General features: G+C 31.8%; 1 protein-coding gene across 2 annotated transcripts in view; it reads right to left on the bottom strand.

Moving 5' to 3' along the window:
- Positions 1-25,494, bottom strand: part of NECTIN3 (nectin cell adhesion molecule 3) — a 125,055-nt gene that overhangs the window by 27,885 nt on the left and 71,676 nt on the right. For both annotated transcript variants that reach the window (XM_012787422.2, XM_012787429.2), the window contains exons 6-7: positions 24,284-24,422; positions 22,021-22,105 (exon numbers count right to left, since the gene is read on the bottom strand). In XM_012787422.2, coding sequence (XP_012642876.1) covers positions 22,021-22,105; positions 24,284-24,422 — 224 coding nt within the window. The remainder of the gene's footprint in view (positions 1-22,020; positions 22,106-24,283; positions 24,423-25,494) is intronic.

Genomic DNA, 25,494 nt, shown 5'->3' with positions numbered 1-25,494 from the left:
TTCAACACAATTACATTTGGCTTCAACTCAGATCAGGCAATTTCCCAAATCACCTTCTTAAAACAGAGTATTTTAATCATTACTATTAATAATTCACTATTCTATAACTGTAGTCTTCTATTGTGTAACTAACCAGTTTATGTGGTAGTGATGGTCATGCAAAGCAGCCAAGTTGCTTATCTGTGAAGGCTTTTTAATTACATAAGCATGTGTGAAGAGTCTAAGTTAGCCCTCTGGGAAAATCAGAATTTAAAAGACGTCCTCTGCTGGTTGCCAATGTCTAGTCAGTCAATTCCATACCATAAGCCGGCAGTATGGGCAGTTTCAATCTCCTTCTTACATTTCTTTCAAAGATTTTTGTCCATTTGTATGTTATTCTGGTTCTTTTAGGAAAGCCATTTTGAAGAAATCCATTTCATTCTCTAAGTAGTAAAGATCCAACACAACTCCTTTTGGCTAAAGAACTTTATTGGCAAAAGGACCATAATGTGGACAGTAAAAAGAATGCTTTGGACTGGGTGTGGTGGCTCACGCCTGTAATCCTAACACTCTGGGAGGCTGAGGTAGGCCTCTTTGCTAAAAATAGAAAGAAATTAATTGCTGAACTAAAAATATATAGAAAAAATTAGCCGGGCATGGTGGCACATGCCTATAGTCCCAGCTACTCAGGAGGCTGAGGCAGTAGGATAGCTTGAGCCCAGGAAGTTGCTGTGAGCTAGGCTGACACCATGGCACTCTAGCCTGGGCAAGAGAGTGAGATTAGACTGTGTCTCAAAAAAAAAAAAAAAAAAAGAATGCTTTGAAAGAATTATCTGCTTCCTGATTAAAGTTAAGCTTAGCTGTTTTAATAGTAAAAATTTTAACAATAAAAGATAAAACTGGTATGAAATGTCCTGTCATTTAAATATGCTTTTGTCATAAGCATAGTGCTTGAATTACATGGGGTGGTAGGTTGAACCATGTTTTCCAAAAAGACACATCCAAGTCCTAATTCCTGCTACCTTTGAATGTGACCTTATTTAGAAATGGGGTCTTTGCCAATGTAATCAAGTTAAAATGAGGTCATGCTGGACTAGGGTAGGCCCTAATCCAATGACTAATGTTCTTATAAGAACAAATACAGATAGAGAGGAAGAACAACATGTGAAGATTACAAGCCAAGGAATGCCAAGGATTTCCAGCAACTACTAGCAGGAGAGAGGCCTGGAACAGATTCTCCCTCAGGGTCTCCAGACACCTTGCCGACACTTGATTTGGGACTTTGGTCACCCAGTTTTTGGTACTTTGTTAAGACAGCCCTAGGAAGCTAACATACATGGTCATGTACTTGTATTTCAGCCACAGTATTTGCTGATGGTGGAACATGGAGAAAGAAAACACCTTTGAAGGCTGACTATGCAAAACCAAGGCAGGATACAATGGTCTATAACTGAGAGAAATAAAGCCAAAAGATTCAACATGGGAAATGGTTTCAAGACATAATATTTAGCTAGTGTAATTATATTTGATGTAATTAAATATTTAAATTTTATATAAATAATAAGACATCTTGGTAATCAGATTTTTAAAATACAACAAATAGATACAAAGTATAGATTTACAAAAATTGATTATTGGAATTATGGTATTTTGCTAATTTTAAAATCTTAATTCTAGTTAAAAGTTTCACTAACATTTGATGGCAAGCACAATCAATTCTAAAATCCAACTACTTTTCACATTTTGTTTCACATTTCCTTTATGTTTCAAAAATAGTAATTCTTTATTCTTATTTGACTTTTTTCCCCCAGATTTATTTTGGTAGTAATCCCAGCTCTTACTCATCCTATCTGTTTCACGGAAAAATCTTTTCTGATTCTGAATTGTCTATTTTCTTTATAGATCCCATCTATCCATTTATAAAAATCAAGAAATCCTCTTTCTCAAAATAGTATTTATTCAAGTAACTGCAGTTATGACATTGTACAAAGAAGAAAAAATATCACTGCTATATTACCAAAAATATTAACGAAATAACCACTTATAAAATGAATCCTCAAATAGCCTTCCCTACTTAATTCCTTCCCATCAGCATTAAAATCTTTTCCTTCAGTCTCTCATTAGTCAACAGATGCGACCATCTAAGATGTATGGCAACACAGTGCAAATATAACGTAAATGGGTTGTAAAGTGACATCACAAGCCTCGCAAAGATTTACTTACCTATAATGCTAATTATCTTGCCTTTTAGTTTTATATTTTCATGCTTCAAAATGCTCTGGATTCAAGAGAACACACAGAAAAAATGTTGTACTTTTCAATAATAGTGGCAGCATTCCTAGAGACACATGCCTTTCCAGAATATCACCATTCCACCATTAAGAGGTGGAGTCTGTGTCATCTTGCCTTATATCTGAGTGGGCTTTTGTGGTTGCTTCAACTATTAAGAGTATGGTGGAAGTGACACTATGGTAATACTGCTTTCACTTGCCTTTCTCTCTGAGAACATGCACCTCGGGAATCCTGAGCTTCTTACCATATAAGAAGTCTGGCCACCCTGAAGCTATCATGCTGGACAGACCCTGTAAAGGTACCCAAAAGAAAGACTTCCTCAGGGAGTAGGAATGTAAAAACTGTTCAAGCTCTCATCTGATGGAGTCTTGCCAACCCAGAAACCAAACAAATGAATAAGCTTTCAGAAGACTATAGCCCCAGCCATCCACCATCTGGCTGCAATTCTGAAAAATCCTGAGCAAGAACCACCCAGTGGTGCCCCGTCAACCCCAGAATCATGAGAAGTAGTGATAAAATGGCTGTTTTTGTTTAAGCCACTAAATTTAGGTGGCTTGTTATGAAGCCACAGAAAATCAACAGATTTTTATACCTGGAAGTGGAGTGCTGCTGTAACAAAAACTAAAACATGTGGTAGTGGCTTTGGGACCAGGCAGATGTTAGAAGGGCCTTAACAAGATAGCTAAAAGGTAGCCTTCAAGGAGGCTGCTGGTGAGAACTTAAAGGAAGGTTAAGAAAATATTATTGGAGCTGGAGGAAAGGGAATCCTTACTTTATAGTGGGAGAAAGTTTAGCAACCCTGTTGGATGTGGTGATATGAAAAAAATTATATAATGAAATGATATATTTACTTGAGATTTCTAGGCAGCATGGTATAAGTACCAACCATTTTCTTTTAGCTGTGTATTACTGAGATGAGTTTTTCTTCTTTTTAAAGGAATTATTTAATATTCTAGATCAATTTACCCCAGGGGGTAAACTACAAAGTCTGACCTCCAAATTGTAAGACATTGACAATTCATAAAGACAGAAACCTTAAAAACCTCCATAGAAAGGTATTCTAGGGGTTTGGGATCAAGGTGGAATATACTGTTGACTTAAAATTTGTTTATACAGATGTACTAAGTTGAGATTTTGGTTTCAACGTATTAGTTTGAGTGACTTGTAATGGTTCTAACAGGTTGGTTGGCTGATTGAAATCCAAGCCAAAGGTATACTACGATGAATGAAAGTGAAATTCTAGAACTTCCTTGGTATATGGTAGAGGAAAGTATCCATATGCTTAAAGCGATCAAATGCTAAGGTTAATTTATCTCATGAGAGATCTGTGTAACCACCCCTTAACTATGTCCTCCAGAGGGTCGTGAGAACATTCCCTTTACCAATTCTGTATAAAATGCATTCCAGTGGGGAGCTCTGGCATCCTTTAAGAGCTCACTGGTGGCCATTCTCTGTGAGCCAAGCATGACAGTGGGTACCACTGTCATTGAACTGGAATCTCTCAAGTAAATGGATAAAATGACATCTTGGGGTGACAGAGGCCAAGTGGCAGCACTTACCACCAGAAAAATGTGGGTGTGATGTTAGCACCACACCCAATTCCAACAACAATTTTTATTTGAAATTCTAATTACATCATTATTAGTACAACATAGCCTATGCTATCAGATTGTGCTTGAAAAGCTTTATAATTCCATATTTAATGTTTCTTCCCCACTCTGCTTTTACTCCACATTCTTACACTTATTCTTACTTTCAAGATCACTAGACATATAAGTTCATTCTTTCTCTAATTCTGTTTTTAAAAATTGATCTTCCCTATACGTCATCCTATTTTTTTTCTTCTACTAGCTCTAATTATTTCATTAGAAATAATTTTTAAAATTAAAAAGTATACAACCATTATTTTGGTCATAATAAGAAAATAAAATCCATAGTGGAAAGGCATATAAAGTAAACAAAACAAAACAAAAACTCCAAAAATCTGATGTAGAACAAGGGTTAAAAATAGTGGGAAACTTAAATATAGAGAAAAGGCTAACATAATAACTGATTTTGATATCTCAATTAAGTCTTGCCATATCATTTTACATTTGAGTCTTATTCATTTGAGTTTCCTGTTTCTCACATCAGCTCAAGGCACTAACGAATCAAAATTTCTGAATCTTGATTGTATTAATTAAGCAAAAACTTGGCAATAGGTTAGAATATCAATTTAAAATAAAAGTTAAATTTGAGAGAAACACAATTAGGTTAACAAAATGAATATAACAGCATGGAAGATGTTTGGATTGACAGGGGTCTGAAAGAATAAGATACAAAGATTGTAGCTGATTATCAAACACACACATACACACACACAGAGGAATGGATGCAGACTATTTTAACAGAAATACAAGGATTAGAAAACAGAAAGTTATAGTCTAAATTCATTTGGCACTTACCATCCCAGAGTATTCTATTTTGTTCCAGACAATGTATTTTATGAGAAATATTACAGTTTGATAGGGTAGGGGGACCAGGGAAAGGAGATAAACCACATTATATAAGAAATGATTAAAAACACTGAGAGCACTCAAGTTGGTTTCAAAAAATGATAAGAGCAAGTCAGAGAACTTTAAATATTTGAAAGGCTATCAATTCTAGGATTATTGTAAACACATAAAATATGTATAAAAAGCACCTGAATAAAAAAGAATGTTCTTAATAACTATAGCTTAAAATGTTTAAGTGAATTTTAAGAATTACAGAGATTATCAGGATTAATTAAATTGAAAGGCGGCTAGATTTCTAATTTTTTTTAGCAATATTACCTATCAAAATAGAATATAATATCTTGTGAAGCAGTAAAATTATTGATACAAGTGTCTTCAGTTGAAAGCTGGATGACTGACTACCTTTTTGAGGTAGAGCTGGAGGAAATTTTACCTTGAAAGGAAGGCTAGGCTATGAGACCTCAAATGGTGTTTTCAAACTCCAGGTCAATGACTCAGATTTACTACGTGCTGGCCTAAGAACACTTTCCCTTGGCAAGTTACGTGACCCATAATATCATATTCCTCATTAAAAAAAAATTCAACACAGTGGATAACTTAATTAATTCCAGTTCATTCATTATGTAAAACTACCATCAAAGACAGGATTACTCAGTTGTAAAGCTATGGACCCCTGGGCTGGGGATCTGTACCAGTCAGTGGCCTGCTAGGAACCAGGCTACCCAGCAGGGAGTGGTATGCAAGCTAAGGAAGCTTCATCTGTATTTATAGCCTCTTCCCACCCCTTGCATCAGCTCCACCTCCTGTCAGATCAGTGGTGGCAAGAGATTCTCACAGGAGCACGAACCCTACATTAGGGTTGCTTGCTCTTTGTGAGAATCTAACGTCTGATGATCTGAAGCTGTGATGAGGAATGGCTGCAAATACAGATTATCATTAGCAGAGAGGTCTGACTGCACAATAAATGTAATGCTCTTGAATCATCCTGAAACTACCCTGCCTCTGAGTCCGCGGAAAAATTGTCTTCCATAAAACTGGTTCCTGGTACCAAAAAGGTTGGGGACTGCTGTTGTAGAGGATTTTAAAAAAACTTGAGTCACTTCCTATGAGCCAACCATATTCATTATAATATGAACTCATATTCATTATATCCACATATATATAAGAACCACAATGAAAGTAGGTAGGGGTGAAGAAATACTTCTTAAGAACAATTTTGGCATTTGGACTTCTAATTACATGAAGTACTTTAAGACATATTTTCTAGGATAGAAAATAATAACCAAAAATAAACCTAGTAGAGCAAAAATGGAAAATAAATTTAAGTATAAATTTATTTTATGTAAACTAAACAAATATAAAAAATAGGCATAAAAGATAAAGTGGAAATTATTAATTATAATATCAACACTTAGTTCAGTCAGTCTTAAGTTTAGCAAATCTAATGGATGTGTAAGTAGCATTTCATTGTGGTTTAATTTGTATTTATCTGGTGGTTAATAATGCTCAGTATCTTTTCATGTGCTCATTTTTAAAAGTTTTGTTGTCTTCCTATTGAGTTCTAAGTCTTCTTCATATATTCTGGATATGATTCTTTTGTCTGATATATGTGTTGAAGATTGTTTTTTGCATTCTGTGATTTGCCTTTATTTTCTTAATGTTATCTTTAAAATAGAATGTTTTTAATTTTAATAAAGTCCAATTTAACACTTTTTTCTTTTATTTTTCATGTTTTTATGTTTTAGTACAATTAGTTTGTGTGTGTACATATGTACACGTGGGTTTACAGTTTTCATGTGGTTCATATCTAAATGGGAAATAACCACGATAAATTGTTCAACTTTGTAGTTACCTTTTTTTCACTACAGCCTGTAATTTCAAAGGTTCTACTTAAAAGTAAAGCTACTATTTTACATCATTTTTCAAAAAGGGTACTTGTGGTTTCCATAGGAACACATATATCATAATAAGGCATTTAAAATGTGTCAAATACATTTACATGGCATTTCTTTTAATGAACAGAATTGATAGTCTAAATAATTACTGCCCACCAAACATCTGAAATTGAGATTATTACCTTTGGTAAAGTGCCAATGACTTTAAAATAGAAATCATTGCAAAGCTATGCATTTCCTTTTAAAAGCCTTTAACAATTCTCATTCTTCCAAAGTTACTAATGTACAAAAAATATTCTGCAGCTAGCTAATTTTATATTTCCTTTAATATTCATTGTGGTTAAAGCTACTGTAGAGATATTCAAAGTACATTTTAAGCTTTTAGTATCTAAGTGAGTAGTCAGTCATAATTGTAAACCAACCATAAAACAATGTGTAATTTGCGTTTTTAAGAAATTTTGTTCTTAAAGTGAAAAATCTTAAAATATTTGCTTATATAAGTTGCTTTTCAAAAAGATTCAATGACATCTGGAATTGGCAACAGACTTTTAAATTAAATTCAATGAAAACATCTATAGAATAGCGGTGGTTACCTCTACTGTGCATGCTTTTAGTATTTCATTAGTTAACTAATCAACTATATAGTTAAATGTTATACTCAGAATCACACGAAGATATTTATGTGGAACATTGGTTTCAAGTAACAGCAATGTTACTTTTCAACCTACCACCTGCATTAATTTCTCAGGGAGACAAAAAGACTCAAGAAGCAGGTTTGGAAGGAACCTTAACACTTAATTTTATTCCCAATGCAGAAATGCCTCCTAAAACCTACAACAAAGGATAACAGCTGAGTCCTCTAAACAATGCCAGTATTATTAATACTTCTTGAGGTATCAGCATCATTATCAGACAGACCTAACTATTGATAAGGTCTTTTTCAAACTGAGTATTCAAATCTATATTCCTGTGAACTTCCCCTTCTGGACTCAGTTCTGTTTTCCAAAACTGTAAGAAACATGACACTCTCCAAATCAACTGAACAATAACAAATCATCATGGAGTTAGGCTCTGGCAAAAACAGATGAGTAAATATGTAGGTATACAAATGTTAAATGAACTCAAGCTAGATCTCTTGAAAAACCAAGAGTAGGCCTGAAAGAATTTAATATATTTTAAATTCTAAGTTTCTTGTTTGGTTGTCATGGAAACTCATCATAAAAATGATCCTGAATATGAATGTGTTACACATGTATTTGCTAGTTATCAGCATACAAAGGTAAGGAAAGTAGGAATAAGTTGTGACATGTTTGTAAATATGAAAATGATTTTAACAGACCTAATGGTTTTTGAAAAATAAAGCATCATCAATGATTCAGACTGAAGTACCAGTCCAGATACGTTTAAACAGTGGGTCTTATCAACTTCTCAATAATAAAGTGTTGTTTAGTCTGAATTATAAGATTAAAGTTTTAATTTACATTTCCAAGAAAATACATATGTCACTTGTCACTTTGGGGCTTATTTCTCAGAATGAGATTCCTAAATAGCAAGCAATACATAAAAAAAAGAAAAAAAAAATTGAGTCACCAATTGACTAATGGTTTGCCCTGAACACATTCCCAATTAAGAAATATCAATACATCAAAGAAACGGATATTACTGTATATAAAACTAAGTGGATGAAGACTTTGGTCTGAGAATATGCACCAAGGAATCAAACTAAATCTTAGATCATGCCCCAACCAAATTTAAACAGTGGTGAAAACAAGACTCTGGGGACACAGACGTAACTGTGTCTACTATCATGCCTAGGAACAGGAAATTTGTAACTATGGAAACTCATCTGACAGGTTGCCAAGGCAAACTGGGTGAAAAAATTCTCATACTTATAAATAAGAAAACGGAATAATTTAGTGGCTCTAGGTCAAATGACTAAGGTCAACTCAAGCATAAACTGTGGTCATGACTACCCAAAATAAGCCCTTTTGAATATTTTTCCAACTATTCAATTATTTTTTAAATGTCTTAATTTTTAGCATTTTAAAGCTTTCTAAATCAAAATTCATCTTGAATTTAATTTAGTATTTCTAACTTCTAGTTTTTTATAAATTATAACCTGTTTTATTATTGAGGTCTAATTTTATTTAAATGTTTTCAAATTTAAGAAGTTTCTAAAATAAAATTTTATTTTAATTAAAATGTTAATTCTAATTTCATTTTATTTAAAACCTCTGAATACATTCAAAGCATTCAAAAGTGTGCTAAGTATTCAGTAAATCTGCTCTAAGACACTCCTGGAGCATTAGGGAAGTATCTTAGAAAGCTTTAATCCAGGCGTCCTCAAACTATGCCTGCCTAGGACATTTATCCAGCTCTCCGGGTGTTTTTGCGCAGCTGCCTGTCCTTATTAGCAGCTAACTCGTCCCGGGCCCACAGTGTGCACTTCTCCAACAGTCTGAGGGACAGTGAACTGGCCCCTGTTTAAAAGTTTGAGAACCCCTGCAACACTAATGGAGGCTGGTGATCTGAGATAAACATCTAAAAGAAAGGTCAAATTTTCTGTGGAATAACTATGAACAGGAGTAAATATAACAGCATGTTTATTTAGGAACTCAAAATTGGGTTACATGAACTTAAATACATATTGATGGTAAGATATAAATATATGAAATCAAGACCATCCTGGAAATCCTAGGATATAAAATTATGGTGCCAATATATCAGGAGGGTTTTGACAATCATCAACAGCCTGAGATAGTCTCCCCATCGGTATTTTCAGGTAAGTAAGTAGTAACATATTATTAATGTCTAGTGGGTGAGATGTCGGGCACTGTGGCAGGCACTGAGGTCCCACTGGCTTTGCTTGCATCACAGTATGAAGATAGCCGCCTAAGGCAACTCTCCATTTAGGGCTGCCTTAATTTAAACAAGGATTCCATAAGTGAATCTACTTAAAAAAAAAAATCACTCAGCAACCCTTACTACGATTTACTGAATGAATGAACATGTAAGTTTAGACAGATCTGTAACATTTATCTTACATAATATGTTATATTTATATTATTCTCTCAAAAGTCCATGTGGCCTTTACCAATTTTTGATTTTTAACATGTTCAAAGAACTTCAACAAAACAATCTGTCTAGACTAAAATCAAGACTAAATGGCCAATTTAAAGTAAAATTAGATTGATAATGCCTATTTAAAATTTAATTCACAAATATTAAATAAGGCCATTCTATGAAAACAATTTAGTTGTTTTGTTTTGAACATTTAAAATAGCTCAGTTCTCTGTCCAGATTTCTCTATATTTACAAAGGAATAGTTCCCAATAAAGAAATAATGATTGCTTTAAAGAAAGAAAACTACTAGGTCCTCTGAAATTTGGGAGAGAATTTCATTGTACTTAGCATATCGTTTTTAATTTCAATTGTTCTTTTACTTCTACTTACTGAGTCAATCAAAAGTCACCCAATTAAGATTTATTATAGTTCCCTGATGGTACTGTGAACTTAACATAAGTCTCAAACATACCACTCAATATTTAATGTTCTGATTGTATTTTAAGTATGAATAGTCTAAATTCTTTAAAAATGAAGGCAAAAAACACAATATAAATCAATTAATGGTTAGGACAATACCTTTTTACATGAGTTCCCAAGTAGCATGAGCCATTAAAACAGTTTTGTTTTGTTTTAAGTTTTGGCATAAAATCTGAATACTATGATTTCTGAAGTGCTTTAAAAATATTTTTTGTGGTAATGTTAAAAAGCAGAAGTTTATTTCTCGTTATTATTTGAGTTGATAGTGACAATACTTTGGAAATGATATTATAAACTAGTACTTTTTCCAAAAGTTGTATTACATTGTTCAAAAATGATGGGCTATGAAATTTCCAAGCTCTTTGAAACCGATTTTCTAGGTGTTACACAGATACAAGGATGAAGTGAAACTGTCTTCTCTGTCCCCCCAAATTTCTGATACTACCTTCATCTTGCTTGGGAAACTGATTCTAGAAACACTTAATTTCATTATCACAAGTCAACAATGATTACTGAATTACTGTACAGAGGAGCATTAGATATCAAGAAAGGTTACAAAGGATGTAGTAGCCAAAGTTTCTGCTTCTAAAGAGCTTATAGTGAAGAAAAAAGAAAATTAGGAGAACCAAAAATACATATATGTAAGTACAAATACTGAGTAGGTAATTTTTATAACAATTGACTTTGTATAATTCAATGCTAAAGATGCAAAAAGAAGAAAGAAGATGAGAAGTTTATAACATAGACAGACTTATGAAAAGCTATAAATTAGATGCTCTCCTCTCTGGATTGTTCAGAACAGTCTTTAAAAAAGCCAACATTTAATCCTTTTCTTTATCATATACTTTTTCTTTTGGTATTGATAATGGTGACTACAATGAAGCCAGCTCTTTATCAATCGTTTAATCTGCATTTAATCCACAAAAAAGGAAATATTTTTTCTTAAGATATTTCTATTTATCCCATTCAGAGGCAATCCACAGCTACGAATCAGAAACGACAGCAGTGAAAAGGGAGGTCAGAAGATTTCAATTCCTTTCTGAAAAATCAATTAATACACTGATGCTGGCAATATTTACAACATTTCCATATCAATAAAAATATCCAAATGCAATTAACTTTGAATGCTTACTGCCTAGAAACCATCGCTCCAGGTCCCAGATCGGTTTGGCTTATACATATAAAGTTTATAAAATAACTCTTCTTTGAGTATTTCTACAATTTACAGCAATTCAAAATAACTAAATCTCAATTGTCTTAATTATATAACAAGATTGTTGGATCCCATGTGATCCTAAGAGAGTTAAAAACATGACTAAAATATTTTTCCTTCAAGTACCACATATGTACATACCATTTAAAATTTTTATTGGGTATCTACTCTATGCTAATTACTGTTTGATATGGAGATGAATAAAATATATAAAGATATAATGGCTACTTCTCTGCCATGGGCCACAAAATACTATTTGAGAGAAAAACTCTTTCTAATTTCCACATTTCTCAGGTGAGATAAGAATTATTTAATACTTATACTACTTAGGTGCCCTGAGGGTAGTACTAAAGGAACTCTACTGATCATGGGAAACCACTCTACTATCTTTGAATTAATTCATTAAGTTTCCTAATTGGTAATGAAGCTCACACAGAAAAAATAAAGAAAATGATATATTATAAAATATATTAACAATATTGCTTTGATTACATAAAATAACAACTAACAAAAATAGTTTCTCCACACCCTCATTCCAGAGAGAAAGCATGGAAAATGCTCATCAAGTAAATGTATTAATAAAAATGTAATATTATATCTGCAAGGTATACCTACCTAAAAAGAATGAACTATTATTGATCAATACAACATGAATTAATTTCACAGTCATGTAAAGTGAAAGAAGATCAAAAATGAGAACATACTGTATGATTCTATCTGTATAAAATTTGAAAACACATAAACTAATATATAGAGATAAGAAGCAAATCAGTCCTTGATTCCCTGGGGATATGGAAGGGAAACTGAGTAAGCACTAGAGGAAGAGATTACAATGGGGCCCCAGAACTTTTGGAAATGATGAATATGTGCATTATCTTGATTATGGTGATGTTTCTTGGGTGTGGATGTATATTTGTATAGTATGTAGAAAGTATGAAATTCATACTTTTAATATGTGTGGTTTACTATATGACAATTATACTTAAATAAATCTGTTTTTAAAAAAGGAAGAAAGTTGTTATCATAGTCATTTGTCTATTCATTACCAAAATGCAAGCCCCATAAAGGTAAGAATATTTTTCATCTTTTTATTAACTATGTATCCTCAATACTGGCACATATTAAGTACTCAAGAAATATTTGTTTGATAAATGAATGACAGAGAAAAAACAAAATGTTAGCATGAATTAAAAAGTGTAAACTCCATACATCTTAATTTCATTTCAAGCACTACTAAGCTTATAATAAAACTATCAATAATTTCCAAAAGAAATATATTCTGAGTTTAAATGAATCAAAGGAGTATCAGTTTCATTTTTCTACTAAAATAATTTCACTGCTTGGAGTTTTTAATAATTTCATTAAGAATTATATAGCTCCTTTTTAATAGTAAGACCAAACACATAGTAGTTACTATGTGTCAGGCATGGCTCTATGGATGTGGCACATATTAATTTATTAATCCCTATAAAACCTTATAAAGTAGGTTTATCTTATCATTTATAAGAGTGATTAAGAAGAGCTTCAATACTGCAAAGATATCAATTCTTTATATTTATATTTCCAGTGTTTCATCTATATATCATTTAAATGGATTTTTATAATTTTTGACAAATATTTTTAAATATTACAATTTTAATTGTTTTTTGGCTTTGAAAGTCACTCCCCAACTAAAATTAGTTTATAAATCATCATTTTATACAAGCTTTGTTCATCACAAAATTTTTTTCCTCCTCAGACCAAAATAAGGTCCCACAATTCTTTCACTGCTTGTCTCAAAATTGGTACTACTTATTAACTGAAGGCAATATGCAAGATGAAAACTTTTTCTGCTACTCAAGGTCAAAACCATGCTAGAAAATATTCAGTACTTATTTACATGAATAATCCACTCAGTCATATACTTTCCTCTAATTTAGAAGAAAAATGTTAACTCTTCTATCATCTTCTTCCCTCCCTTCCCCAACTCCAAAGATCATAACTATTGGTAGTGTCTGGAAAATAGTCAGATCCTGAAAGAAAACCAGACCATTGATGATTATTAACAAACCTAACTAGAAAATATTATTGGACGATGACAGTGACGGTTGGAAAGATGAGTGTTAAAAAGATACAATGGAAATACATGAAAGTACAAAGGGTAAAAGGGTGAACAGGTTCAAGAAAGGTTTAAATGAAATATGGCCTGATTGGTAACTGAAACTAAGATATCCGAAAGACTTGTCTCTAACTCTTGAGCTTGAGTTTTTTAAAACCACAAAGTTTGGTAACATTTGAGCTCTGACCATAACAGTTTTGCATTTTTTTTTTTTTGAGACAGAGTCTCACTCTGTTGCCCAGGCTAGAGTGCCATGGCGTCAGCCTAGCTCACAGTAACCTCAAACTGAGCTCAAGCAATCCTAACTGCCTCAGCCTCCCGAGTAGCTGGGACTACAGGCATGCGCCACCATGCCTGGCTAATTTTTCCATATATTTTTAGTTGGCCAATTAATTTCTTCCTATTTTTAGTAGAGATGGGGTCTCGCTCTTACTCAGGCTGGTTTCAAACTCCAGACCTTGAGCGATTCACCCGCCTTGGCCTCCCAGAGTGCTAGGATTACAGGTGTGAGCCACCACGCCCGGCCCAGTTTTGCATTTTTAATTTTCTTATAACATAAATCAATGGGGATATATGATTCATCCTACTAAACTGTCTTTACTACAGATTTGGATACCAAGGAGCAAAGTACATATCATTCATGCTGAGATAAAAACAAAAAATTTTCACATCTATTTATAAAATGTTTAAAAGTTCATCATAATTTTGTGCAATAAATAAAAAGACAAAATATTGATAGTTCACAGGAAAAAAATGTCCTTTTAAATACTTGAAAAGATGCTGAAACCCATTAATAGTAAGACTGAAAATTATAATTAATGTATATGCCGTTCCTACTGGATTAGCAATAATAAAGTAAAACATATTATTAGTGAGGCTGTAGAGAAACAGGCATATCATATACTACTGGTAGGAGTACAAAATAATATTAATACAACACTTACAGAGGACAATGTGTCAATATTTATTAAAATCATAGGTAAACTTACTGTTTGATTAGCAAGATCAAATTTAAAAATTACCCTGTAGATTATACTTGCATACATACAAAATACCATATATACAAGGCTATTCATTGCAGCCTTACTGGTTTATCAGTATCTTTTAACAATGAGAACTATGTAAGATAGTTCAGAATACTATGTAGACATAAAAAGGAATGAGAGTTCTCTCTGTATGTCAATAATAAAAGATCTCTAGTTTATCTTAGAAGGAAATGGAAAGATATATAACAGTGTATATGTATACTTTACCTTTCATGCAAGTAAAAAAGGCATGAGTGTATTTTCTTGTCTATGCTTAAAGAAACAGTATCCAGACAAATAAATTAATAGAAGTAGTTATCTGTAGGTGGGGATAGGAATAGGAATGAAAACCAGAGTGAGACTTTAGAAAATACCTCTTTATATTGTTTTGTATGTATTATTTACTCAAAAAATATGTAGAAATATTTCTCCTCTACTGACATGCTGTTACAAACATTCACTAAAGAATGCAATATAGTAACAGAGAATTACTAGGAAAAAACTCAGTTTTTTCAGACAGCAAATTCTGTTGAAGCACTACATAACCAGTATGACCAACTTACCATTCCAGTCCAACAATTCAGATGTTCAATACTTCAATGCTAAATGGCTACTTCTTATTATTAATGGGTTTCAGCATTAAAGGGGGAAAAGGCACTACAGAAAAACTAGAAACTATAGAAAAATATAACAAAAAATCATATTCACTGAGAAGTCTAATATAATCACTGCTAACACTTCAGAATATCTCTACAGAGTCTCTTATTCTTTGTTCTTTTGCATTCATTATGTATTGATATCTGGTACTTGATACACTGATACTAGATTTTAGTTACACTGACATTAAATATACTGAAATATCATTTCTGATACAGATATTACAGAATAAACAATGCAGAAATTTTCACAGATTATAGACTGAAGAAAATTAAAGACGCGCTTTATTTTTTTCCTCATTAATTCAAAAAATGTTTATCAGAGTGTGTGAGGTAATATTAACACTTATTGTTAAATAGCTAATACATATAGCTAATACATATAGTTAATGCATATATGTTAAACAGCTTGACTAAGTTATTCCACAATGTGTTATACACCATAAATATGTATAGTTTTTATATGTCAATTAAAAAAACGTTTATCAGATACCTATATTACATGCCCAAGCACTGTGTTCTGCACTAAGGATATGGCACTAAACAATGGTGATATGATCTCTGCCCTCACACTGCTTACAGTCTGACAGCAGAAGCTCTTAAATTTTTGACGTCAGGACCCTTTTACAAACTTTTACATTTGGAGAACTCAAAGCACTTTTATTTATATGGGTAATAACTATCTACATTTATCATATTATACATTTAAATTAAGATTTAAAAATATATATTTAATACATTTAAAAATGGTACTAAACCCATTATATGCTAATATAAATAATATCTTTTAAATAAAAAAATAAGTATGTTTTCCAAAACAAAGGTTGGTGAGAAGAGTAGCATTCTTTTCTTCTATTTTTACAATGTTTTTAATATTTGAATCCAAAGAAGAAAGTCTGATTTTCATATCTGCTACAGCATTCAATCTGTTGCAATATGCTGTTTAGTTGAAGTATCTAAAGAAAAGACAGCTTGATGGAGACACATTAGTTGGAAAAGGGAGGGTTATTTCAATAATTGGAAAAATACTTCTTCAATACTATACCAAAACACTCTAAGTGGTAGTTCCTTAAGGTTGAGAGGTGAAATCTAAAAACATACTAGTAAACTTTTCATGTTTTGTTTCAGTCATACAAGTACTTTATGCATATATTACATTTCATCACAAAGAAAATTTACATACACAATCATACATATTTGTGTACATATAAAACAAATGTCTTAAATCATGAAAATTGTTCTGTGTATTCTTATGCCTGAAATACTATTCGTAAAACATTTTAAAGGTTGTTGAAAATTAAAAATTGACCAAAAGTTATTTAACAGACAACTATGTCTGTAAATGTAGATATCAGGAAAAAAATCTCACGATAGTTTAAGAGATTAAAAAGCTCTAATTAATATGCTATGTCAGTACCACAAAAATAACTTCCAAAGCCTCATTCCTCATACTGCTGCTTGACTGAAATTCCTGTTATCATCCTCAGCAGAATAAAATAAGTTTACATTTCAAGAAATCTTCTGGGCATGACTTTCAAGATTAAATGCTACTTAGGGTGAAACACAGAGTAGTCTAAAAGATTTACATTTATATTCAGACTTTTCCATATCAGAAGTCCAACTGTATTTAAAATATAAGATATGTTTTCCTGAAAATGTTCCTTAGGTCATTTTTATTGGTTTGGGAAATATTTGTCACAATATTTTACAACTCTTTCAATATAAAGCCAGTAGCATTATTTATAGAATGCACTGTGTTGTCAAAAATTTTAATACAAAGAAATTCTATACCAGTGTTCAATTATTTCATGCTGGATGTCAACTGAATGATATAAAGAAGCCCCCTCTAAATAGCCCCCTAATTACTATAAAAAATACAGAAATCACAAAAACAAGGGATCAAAAAGAGAACTGTCATTTGCAGCAAATACATTATCCATCTAGAAAATGCAAGAAAATAAACTGAAAGAGGACACTGAATCAGAAATTTGTTAAAAGAGGCTAGCTATAAGATTCATATTTTTTTAAAAGCATTTCTATATGCTAATAATAAGCAATTAGAAAAATCTGTGAGGAGAGGGTGGAGAAAAAAATCCCGGTGATAATCAAAATACTTAAAATACCAGTAATAAACCTACTATTAATAAGAATGTGGAAAACATAACAACAAAAACTTCATTTCAGTTCATTAAGAAACACCAAAATAAGGCCGGGCGCTGTGGCTCACGCCTGTAATCCTAGCTCTTGGGAGGCCGAGGCGGGCGGATTGCTCAAGGTCAGGAGTTCAAAACCAGCCTGAGCAAGAGCGAGACCCCGTCTCTACCATAAATAGAAAGAAATTAATTGGCCAACTGATATATATATATAAAATTAGCCGGGCATAGTGGCGCATGCCTGTAGTCCCAGCTACTTGGGAGGCTGAGGCAGCAGGATTGCTTGAGCCCAGGAGTTTGAGGTTGCTGTGAGCTAGGCTGACACCACGGCACTCACTCTAGCCTGGACAACAAAGCGAGACTCTGTCTCAAAAAAAAAAAAAGAAACACCAAAATAGAGGCTTACCTGATTTCTAGATGGGAAGAAATGACATTATCATAAATTAATACATAAGTTCAATAGGATTTTTATGGAACCCAGGAAGGCAATTCTAAAGTAGACAGGGAAAACAAAAGCCAAGGAAATTTTGGAAAGGAAAAACAACAGAGATGTGGGAATTTGTTCCACTGAATATCAAATCATATTATAAAGCTATAGTTATTGAACCATTGCTATCTTGGTTTAAAAAGAGAAAAACAACAATGTAACAAAGAGTACAGAAATAAACCTAATATATATAGTAATTTATTTTAGGATGAAAGTGTTCTGAAATCATGCAAAAGGTCAGATAATTCAATAGTACTTGGAAAACTGGTTATCTCTTTGACAAAAATGAATTTCAGATTATTTAAAATAAAACAAAAACCATAAAACTATTAGAGTTTTAAGACTTTTCTACACTCTCTACATCAGGGGAAAGAAGGGAATGGAAGGAAGCCTTCTTAAGACAAGATAAAACTTCCAACAAATACAAAAAAAGGCATATAGATTTTAACTACATTAAAACTTAAAACTTTCTATGTAACACTAGTTAAAAAATGAGATGGGTATAGGAAAAAAGAAAACCCCATACTACCAGTATCAGACAAAGAATCCCTAAAAAAACTAACAAAGTTCAAAAAGTAACTGAAAATTTGAAAGATGATGCAATAGGTAGTTCACAGAACCACATACAGTTGATCAATTATGAAAAGATAATCAACTTCATCCAGGAATCTACGAAACTTTTTAATGAGCCACTTGTCCAGTTATCAAACTGGTCAAAAAATAAATAAAGAAAAAAGTTATACCAAACGGTACTGGAGAAGTAATTGGGTTTTAATATGCTATTTATGGGAATATAAATAGATACCACTGGTTTGGCTGGCAATGTGACACTTATTTAAATATAAAAAATGTTCATAGTAATTTTATTTCTTGGTATGTATTTTATAAATACATGTGTACACTAAATATGTAAAATATATAAAAATACCCTCATTGCAATAATTGTTGTAACAGAAAAAAAATTAGTCAAATCTTTGGGTAAATTGTGCTATATCAACATGATTAAATACTACTACAGACATTATGAATGAGACAGAGATACAGCAATAGTTGTGCATTAAAATACATCCTATGAGATAGGTAAAATTCCTACTGTCACAAATCCCAAAGATTCTGATTTTATAAACCTAAAACTATGTTCAAGAATCTTCATTTTTAATAACTAGTGAATTTTGATAAAAGTGGTTACATTGGTTACTCTTTGAAAAACACTGGTCTATAACAGAAGACATATTAAGTAGAATTAAGAAGACATATTAAGTAGCAATTTCTAGAATGTTATATATACTATGTCCCCACTTAAGTTTTTTAAAAAACTATCTGTAGGTGCAAATGTGAATAATGTATGCATGAAAGTAAATTAATAGAAAAAAGTCCAGGAGGATATTTAAATTAACAGCAGTTATCTCTTGGAAAGAGAATAAGATCTTTGAGGATGGGGGAATGAAAGAGCACTTTCACAGCTGACTCTCTATATAAATTTTTATAGTATTTGATTTTAATTTTTGTGCCAAGAATATATTTATATATTACCTGTATAATATTAAAATAAAACATATGAAAAGCTAAAACACATTTTAATGTCATGAGTTAATATTCATTTCCTAAATGAAGACTCACTTTTGTAGAATTGCCATCTAAAAATGTGGCAAGCTAGTAGTATTTTTTAAATACCTTTTGCCTTCGGGCAAGACATTATTTTTTATTTCCCTTATACGTATGTGTGCCTCCATGCATCTTCTCTGCAGTACGAAAATAGTTCCCACTCAAGGAAACAGTCTATTTACAATACCAGGCCTCATTCTACTGACTAACTTATATTTAGAGAGAAAATTCCCAGAGATAAATTTTGGCATTATTACCACAAAAGCAACAGTTAAGCAGGGTTGACAAATGTAGGTAGCAAGGAACTGCTTCTTTTTGTGGTTTCTCGAGGGAAACCACCGATGGGTAGAACTACTGGGAGTCTCTTCCTTAAAGCCAAAGTTATATATGGGAGAATGAGACCCTGGTTGCCAGGGCTGGCTGGGAGGGCTGATGAATAAAGACTTCGAGTAGGAATTACTTCATGAATTTAAAGTTAAGAAGTTATCTAGTGACATGGAACATAACTAGAACATTATTTACTATTACAACATGCTATCATTGCATGAAATGAATTAGATTTACATAATTACAGATTTCTTGTTAACTAGGAAACAGTTACTATGTATTTTGCATTTTGATATCATATGATTAATTTTAAAAACCCCATACTATTAACATATGGCATGATAATGCATGAATCATGATAATTCATCTGACTGGTAATGATTTCAGCATATATTTTATTTTATTTCTAAATGCTTTACAGAATTAAGAGTAAAAACTAAATATTATTTCGTCCCCAAGTCAAATTCTGACTGTCCTGAGCAATATTTTATAGAATTAGTTTTACAGCTAAAAGAAGAAAATAATGTTTCAAATGCTTAATTTTACAGTCACAATGCTATTAAATGGTCTCTGACCCCCTAAGTCCACTGTTTGTTGTCCATTACTTTTTTACGTAACACTTCATTTTCACATAGGTTCATGCTTTTTGTTATTCAATTTACTACCAATCAAATGACTCTGATCAACAAATGAATAATTTTATCCGCTGCTTCAAAATTCCTACCCCCAAAATTGATTGATCCAGGAAGTCTTCTCTGACTTCAAAGATACTAAAAATGGCAGTTGTACCACTGTCAATTCAAATCATCTAAGAAAAATCTTCCTTTAGTATTTAAGCAACACCTATATATATGGCAAGCACATTTTAACTAAAACCCAGGACACAAGATCTGAATCAAATAATTTTTTCTAATTCAGAAGCTTTCATAAATATTCAATTTGAAAACATAAATAACAAGCTATATAACCAACTGCTTTTTTGACAAGATTAAAATTACACACAGTTAGGGTTGTCCTAGAAAATGACTAACAATGTTCTAAAAAAACTCTCAAAACTAAATCAAGAAATTTTCTGATTAATTACTAGCTTTGTTGAGGGAGGAAGACAGTTATTCTTCTGCTGCAGTTAACAACAACTCTAGCTAAATATTTTGTTGATATTTCACACAACTTTTCATGTTTATTTGCCAGAAGAGATGTGAGGCTACACTCTTTATATAAGAAGGAGGTCTGAAAAGATGACATATCTTCACCCTGAAGACACATAACTGGGTAAGATGACAAAGCTGGTGGCATCGACAGAGGATGCACATGCCAGGGAATGCTCCTTCCTGCCCCATCCTTGGGGCAGGAGACTAGCTATATGGCCAGCTAAGAAATAGAAACAGAACATCTTGACAGAAACATCCCTTTGGAGTTTTTTCACCAAATTAAATCAATTAATTGATGAACATATGATTTGCCTTATTCAGACTGAAGATACAGGATATATTTTAGAAGGAAAACACTATAGATAATTCCCAAAGGTAATAAAACCCTAATACAGGGTTAGTGCTCCAACATGTTATATGGGTGATACAGAAAAAGACAAAAACAAACAAAACAACCCCAAAACCATAGCTAAGAACAAAAGAATTCAAATATTTTGATAGTTTAAACTTTCCAAAATACCACATAAGGCATATTAATCTAGGTATAGAACACAGGATAAAATAACTGCATTAATACTTTCACGTGAACTACTGTGAAGTGATTCCAAAATAAAATAAAATCATAAAATAAAATACAGTACACTAAGGAAAAGAAATGCTTCATAATCTACCAAAGATACTCAAATTTTCTACTTTTTATTTTACATAAAAATGCATATTTTACAATGAATATATATGTCAATAAAACTGTATTAACAATAAGTTTCCATCCTCAAGCTTTTAGTAAACAGCCTAATACAATGTTGATTTGCCTTAGCTATATTGGCCAAAACTTGTCTTGCTATTAACAGTTTATAGACAAAATTTGATCCCTTAAATGTTTCAAAGAAATAATTAGGCATGCTATGAATTATGTATTATATACATATATTAAACATTGAATATATTATACATACATGTACATATACATATAATGTATTATATACATTAAAGAATATTTAAGAAATAATGACTATACAATATTTTGAAAGAAATTATATAAATGGCTTAGTACTTTTTATTGTATTTTACATTATTTTAAGTGTGCTCATGAACACATACCTGAGACAGAAGATCTTTCTGAGGCAAAGGTGGGGACCGTTCTTCATACATAGGAGGTGGTTTATGTGTGGGTGGAAGGTCGATCCTGCATTAAAAAGGTTAAAAACTGTGATTGCTACATTTACCAAAGGCAAAAAAAAAAAGGAACAGGGAAAAAAAAATTGAGGTTTTCATAAGTTTTTAAAAATTTTTTGCAGGAGAGCCCTCAGAGAAAATCATAAGTTTTGAGGGTATTTTCCTCATATTACATAAATAGATAATATTTATACTAGACATGTTTAATTCAGTTCTTATATTTCCATTAATCTATCAAAGACAGAAAATAAAACACTGGTTCTAAAAATTCCAATGTGTACAACAAATCTAATCAACTCATATTTAAAAAAGCAATTCAAATAGAAGAATTTTCTTGAAAATTATTATTAAGCAAGTGACCTACTACACGACCAATTTACTTAAGTATTGCATGTTTTTCCATTTTGACTGTGGCTACCAACACTTTAAAGATATTAAATATGTGTGATTACACTTTCCTCCAAAGTGTCATAAAAGTGATTTAAAGGACTGTATCATACAATGTTAATGAAAAAAGTTTATACTGTATTTTGAGAATACTTCCAAAACTAACTTTCAAAAGCCCCCTGGTCACTCTTGGAACATTCACCACACAAATTAAGATTTTTAACCTACACATCATTATAAATTTTGTCACCTGAAATAAACAAAAGGACCACTACATCCTTAGGGAATGCATTTGTCATTTTTGCCAAAAAGACAATCTATAAAAAACCCAGTATTTCATACTTTAAACATTGTTTAGTTATAACAAAAATAGATTAAAATATACCTTGTTGCTCTCTGTATTTTAGAAAATGATTTTATATATATATTTTCTCACACTTTTGAAGATCACAGATAACATTTTCAGTACTTGTGATTATTAAATCAAATAAATGATTATATATATTAAAGGATAAAGAGAATGAAAGCCATAGATGTTGAAGTAATAAATTCTCTGTTGTCTAGTAACATCTCAATATGGGCATAAGGTAATATTTTAAATAAATAGAATTCAAACAATAAATAAAATGGTTACATTAATTTATTAGTCTATTAGTAAATTGTTTTTGAAATTTAAAAAAAAAGCCTGAGATAATCTGGGAACTAAGATGAAGTTAATCACGTCAGTCACCACTGAAATATTAAGGCACTCCAGTCTCACAAGCATTACACTGAAAGAACATTTCACCGTCCTTTATTTACAATAATTGTTTCTTTTCATCAATGAAAATCACAGCAAATTTCTAGCTCCAAGGTGCCATAGGCCATCTAGGTAAAAATACTGAGGCTCATTAAGGTACAGTGAGTTGTTCATGGTTTTACCACTAATTAGATTGTGATACAGCTAAAACTGACACCCAAGTGTCTTTAGTTTAAAAAGACTAGTACTACAACTGTGTCAGATTAGAGAAGCAAACAAATCCACTAGCATTTATAAAGACAGAAGAAATACATTCTTCGAAGGTCAGGCTTATGTCTTTAAAAACATTAATAAACCATACAGGAAATAAAGCCATTTGTATAGAACTTCACAATTCTCAGCACAATCACATGAGGTAAGTAGGAAAAGTATTATATACATTTCACAGATGAAGCAACAAAGCTATTGATAGAATTAAAAGAATTGGAGACATTGGTCATTTGATTCTATAGCAAAGTGCTATTTCTGCTTTTTAAGTCTATCTCAACGATTAGACCAAAAATATTATTTTCTAAATAAAAAGATGCATATTTTATAATTCACCAAAACCAAGTATTTTTCTTCAAGGAAAAAGCTTTAAAACTCTATGTATTTAATAACTCTAGAGAGTTAAAAGAGATATCTATACATAAGACACACAAATAATCGGAAGAAGCAACTATTATAAAACTTCTAAGATATTTTTACATGTTTTTCAAATACTACTTCCTCATAGGCCTGCATTTCCAGTCAGAAGGCAAGACAATATAAAGTATTATTATGTTGCCATTTAGAAAGATATCGTAAAGGTATCTAATTTGTCCCCAGCAGGCTCTTGACACTGTTCAATTTACCAAGATGTAGTTTGATATGTTCCAATACCAGGGTCATCTAACAAAAGCTTATCATTATCCTTACTTCTATCCCTTATACACTTCACATATGAGTAGCTGTAATGGGAGGGATAAAGATTGATACATACTGAATATTCCCAGTTAAACAGAGGCAGAAAAAGTTACCTACACTTTGTCAAGATAGGATGGTCTCTTTTTACGAGGAGTCAGCAACACAGTCACAAAGATAGCAATGATGAAAAGGGCAAGGACAGCTCCAATTACAGCTCCAGCTACGGCTATGGAAGAGGTCTGCTTAAATGGAACATCTGTAAAGTAATAAAAATTAGGTTTTTTAAACAACTTTTAAAAAGAGTTCCTAAAATTGCATACCTTAATTTCTACATTGGGCAAAGACTATTTAATTGAAGTATGTTACTCAATAGCCAGCTTAAAGACACCAAGTTTGATTCGTTAGTTTTAGTAGCATTATGCTAACATCCTTCTTTCTTACTTATATTAGTTAGTACCCCAGGTTTGTTTTTTTAAAATTATGTAAATAACCCCAGTCAGACATGAACAATGAATCTATTCTCTATGGACGAAGAATGTCTGGAGAAGAAAAGGAGAAATGGAGAAGAAAATGGAGAAAAAGATGTAAATAATTTCTGTTCTTAATCTAAAAGATGGTTAAAAAAATCAGCATTCTCTAATAGAAATGATCCATAAATACATTTACTGCTTTTATTCTGATAAAATAAAAAATTCTATTAATGAAAACAAAAACCTTCAAGGGGAAAAACAAATCCCGGATCAAATAAATATCAAAGAGTGACACTGAACATTGTTAACACTTTAATATTTTAAAAGAAAAATATTAAAATAGGTCTTGGACAAAGGTTCCCTTAATTCATGCACATTTAATACAACGTACACCTAAAATAACTTCTCTACTACAAAATTAAATAGAAACCCTTTCCTATTTCCTGGCTATAGACACTCTATATCATTTCTGAATACTAATTTCTCTTTCCCAGACTGTAACCACAAACTTTGTAAGAAAGAATTTAAAAAACATATTAAGCAATTAGCATTTCACATTTTTCTAGATAATTGAGTCCCTCTATTTTATAACTCCCAAGTGAGAAAGTCTACTGAAATTATTATAATTAACTATATATTTTCAAATATATGTATTAAGGGATACGGCAAAGCTATCAAGCCTCTGTATAAGTATTGATAATTTCAGATATCTTAAATCTAATAACTAAATTTTGTGGGGTGATTAATAAGTCCTAATGTTCCTTCATATACATGATCTTGTTTTATCTTTCTAACCAATAAGAAAGATATTAAAGATAACATTCTATAAATAAAGGTACTGCTGTTCTAAAGTTAAAT

This window comes from Microcebus murinus, chromosome 1, assembly GCF_040939455.1.
Source record: "Microcebus murinus isolate Inina chromosome 1, M.murinus_Inina_mat1.0, whole genome shotgun sequence".
In the NCBI taxonomy this organism is placed as follows: Eukaryota; Metazoa; Chordata; class Mammalia; order Primates; family Cheirogaleidae; genus Microcebus; species Microcebus murinus.
This window is presented reverse-complemented; position numbering and strand designations above follow the sequence as displayed.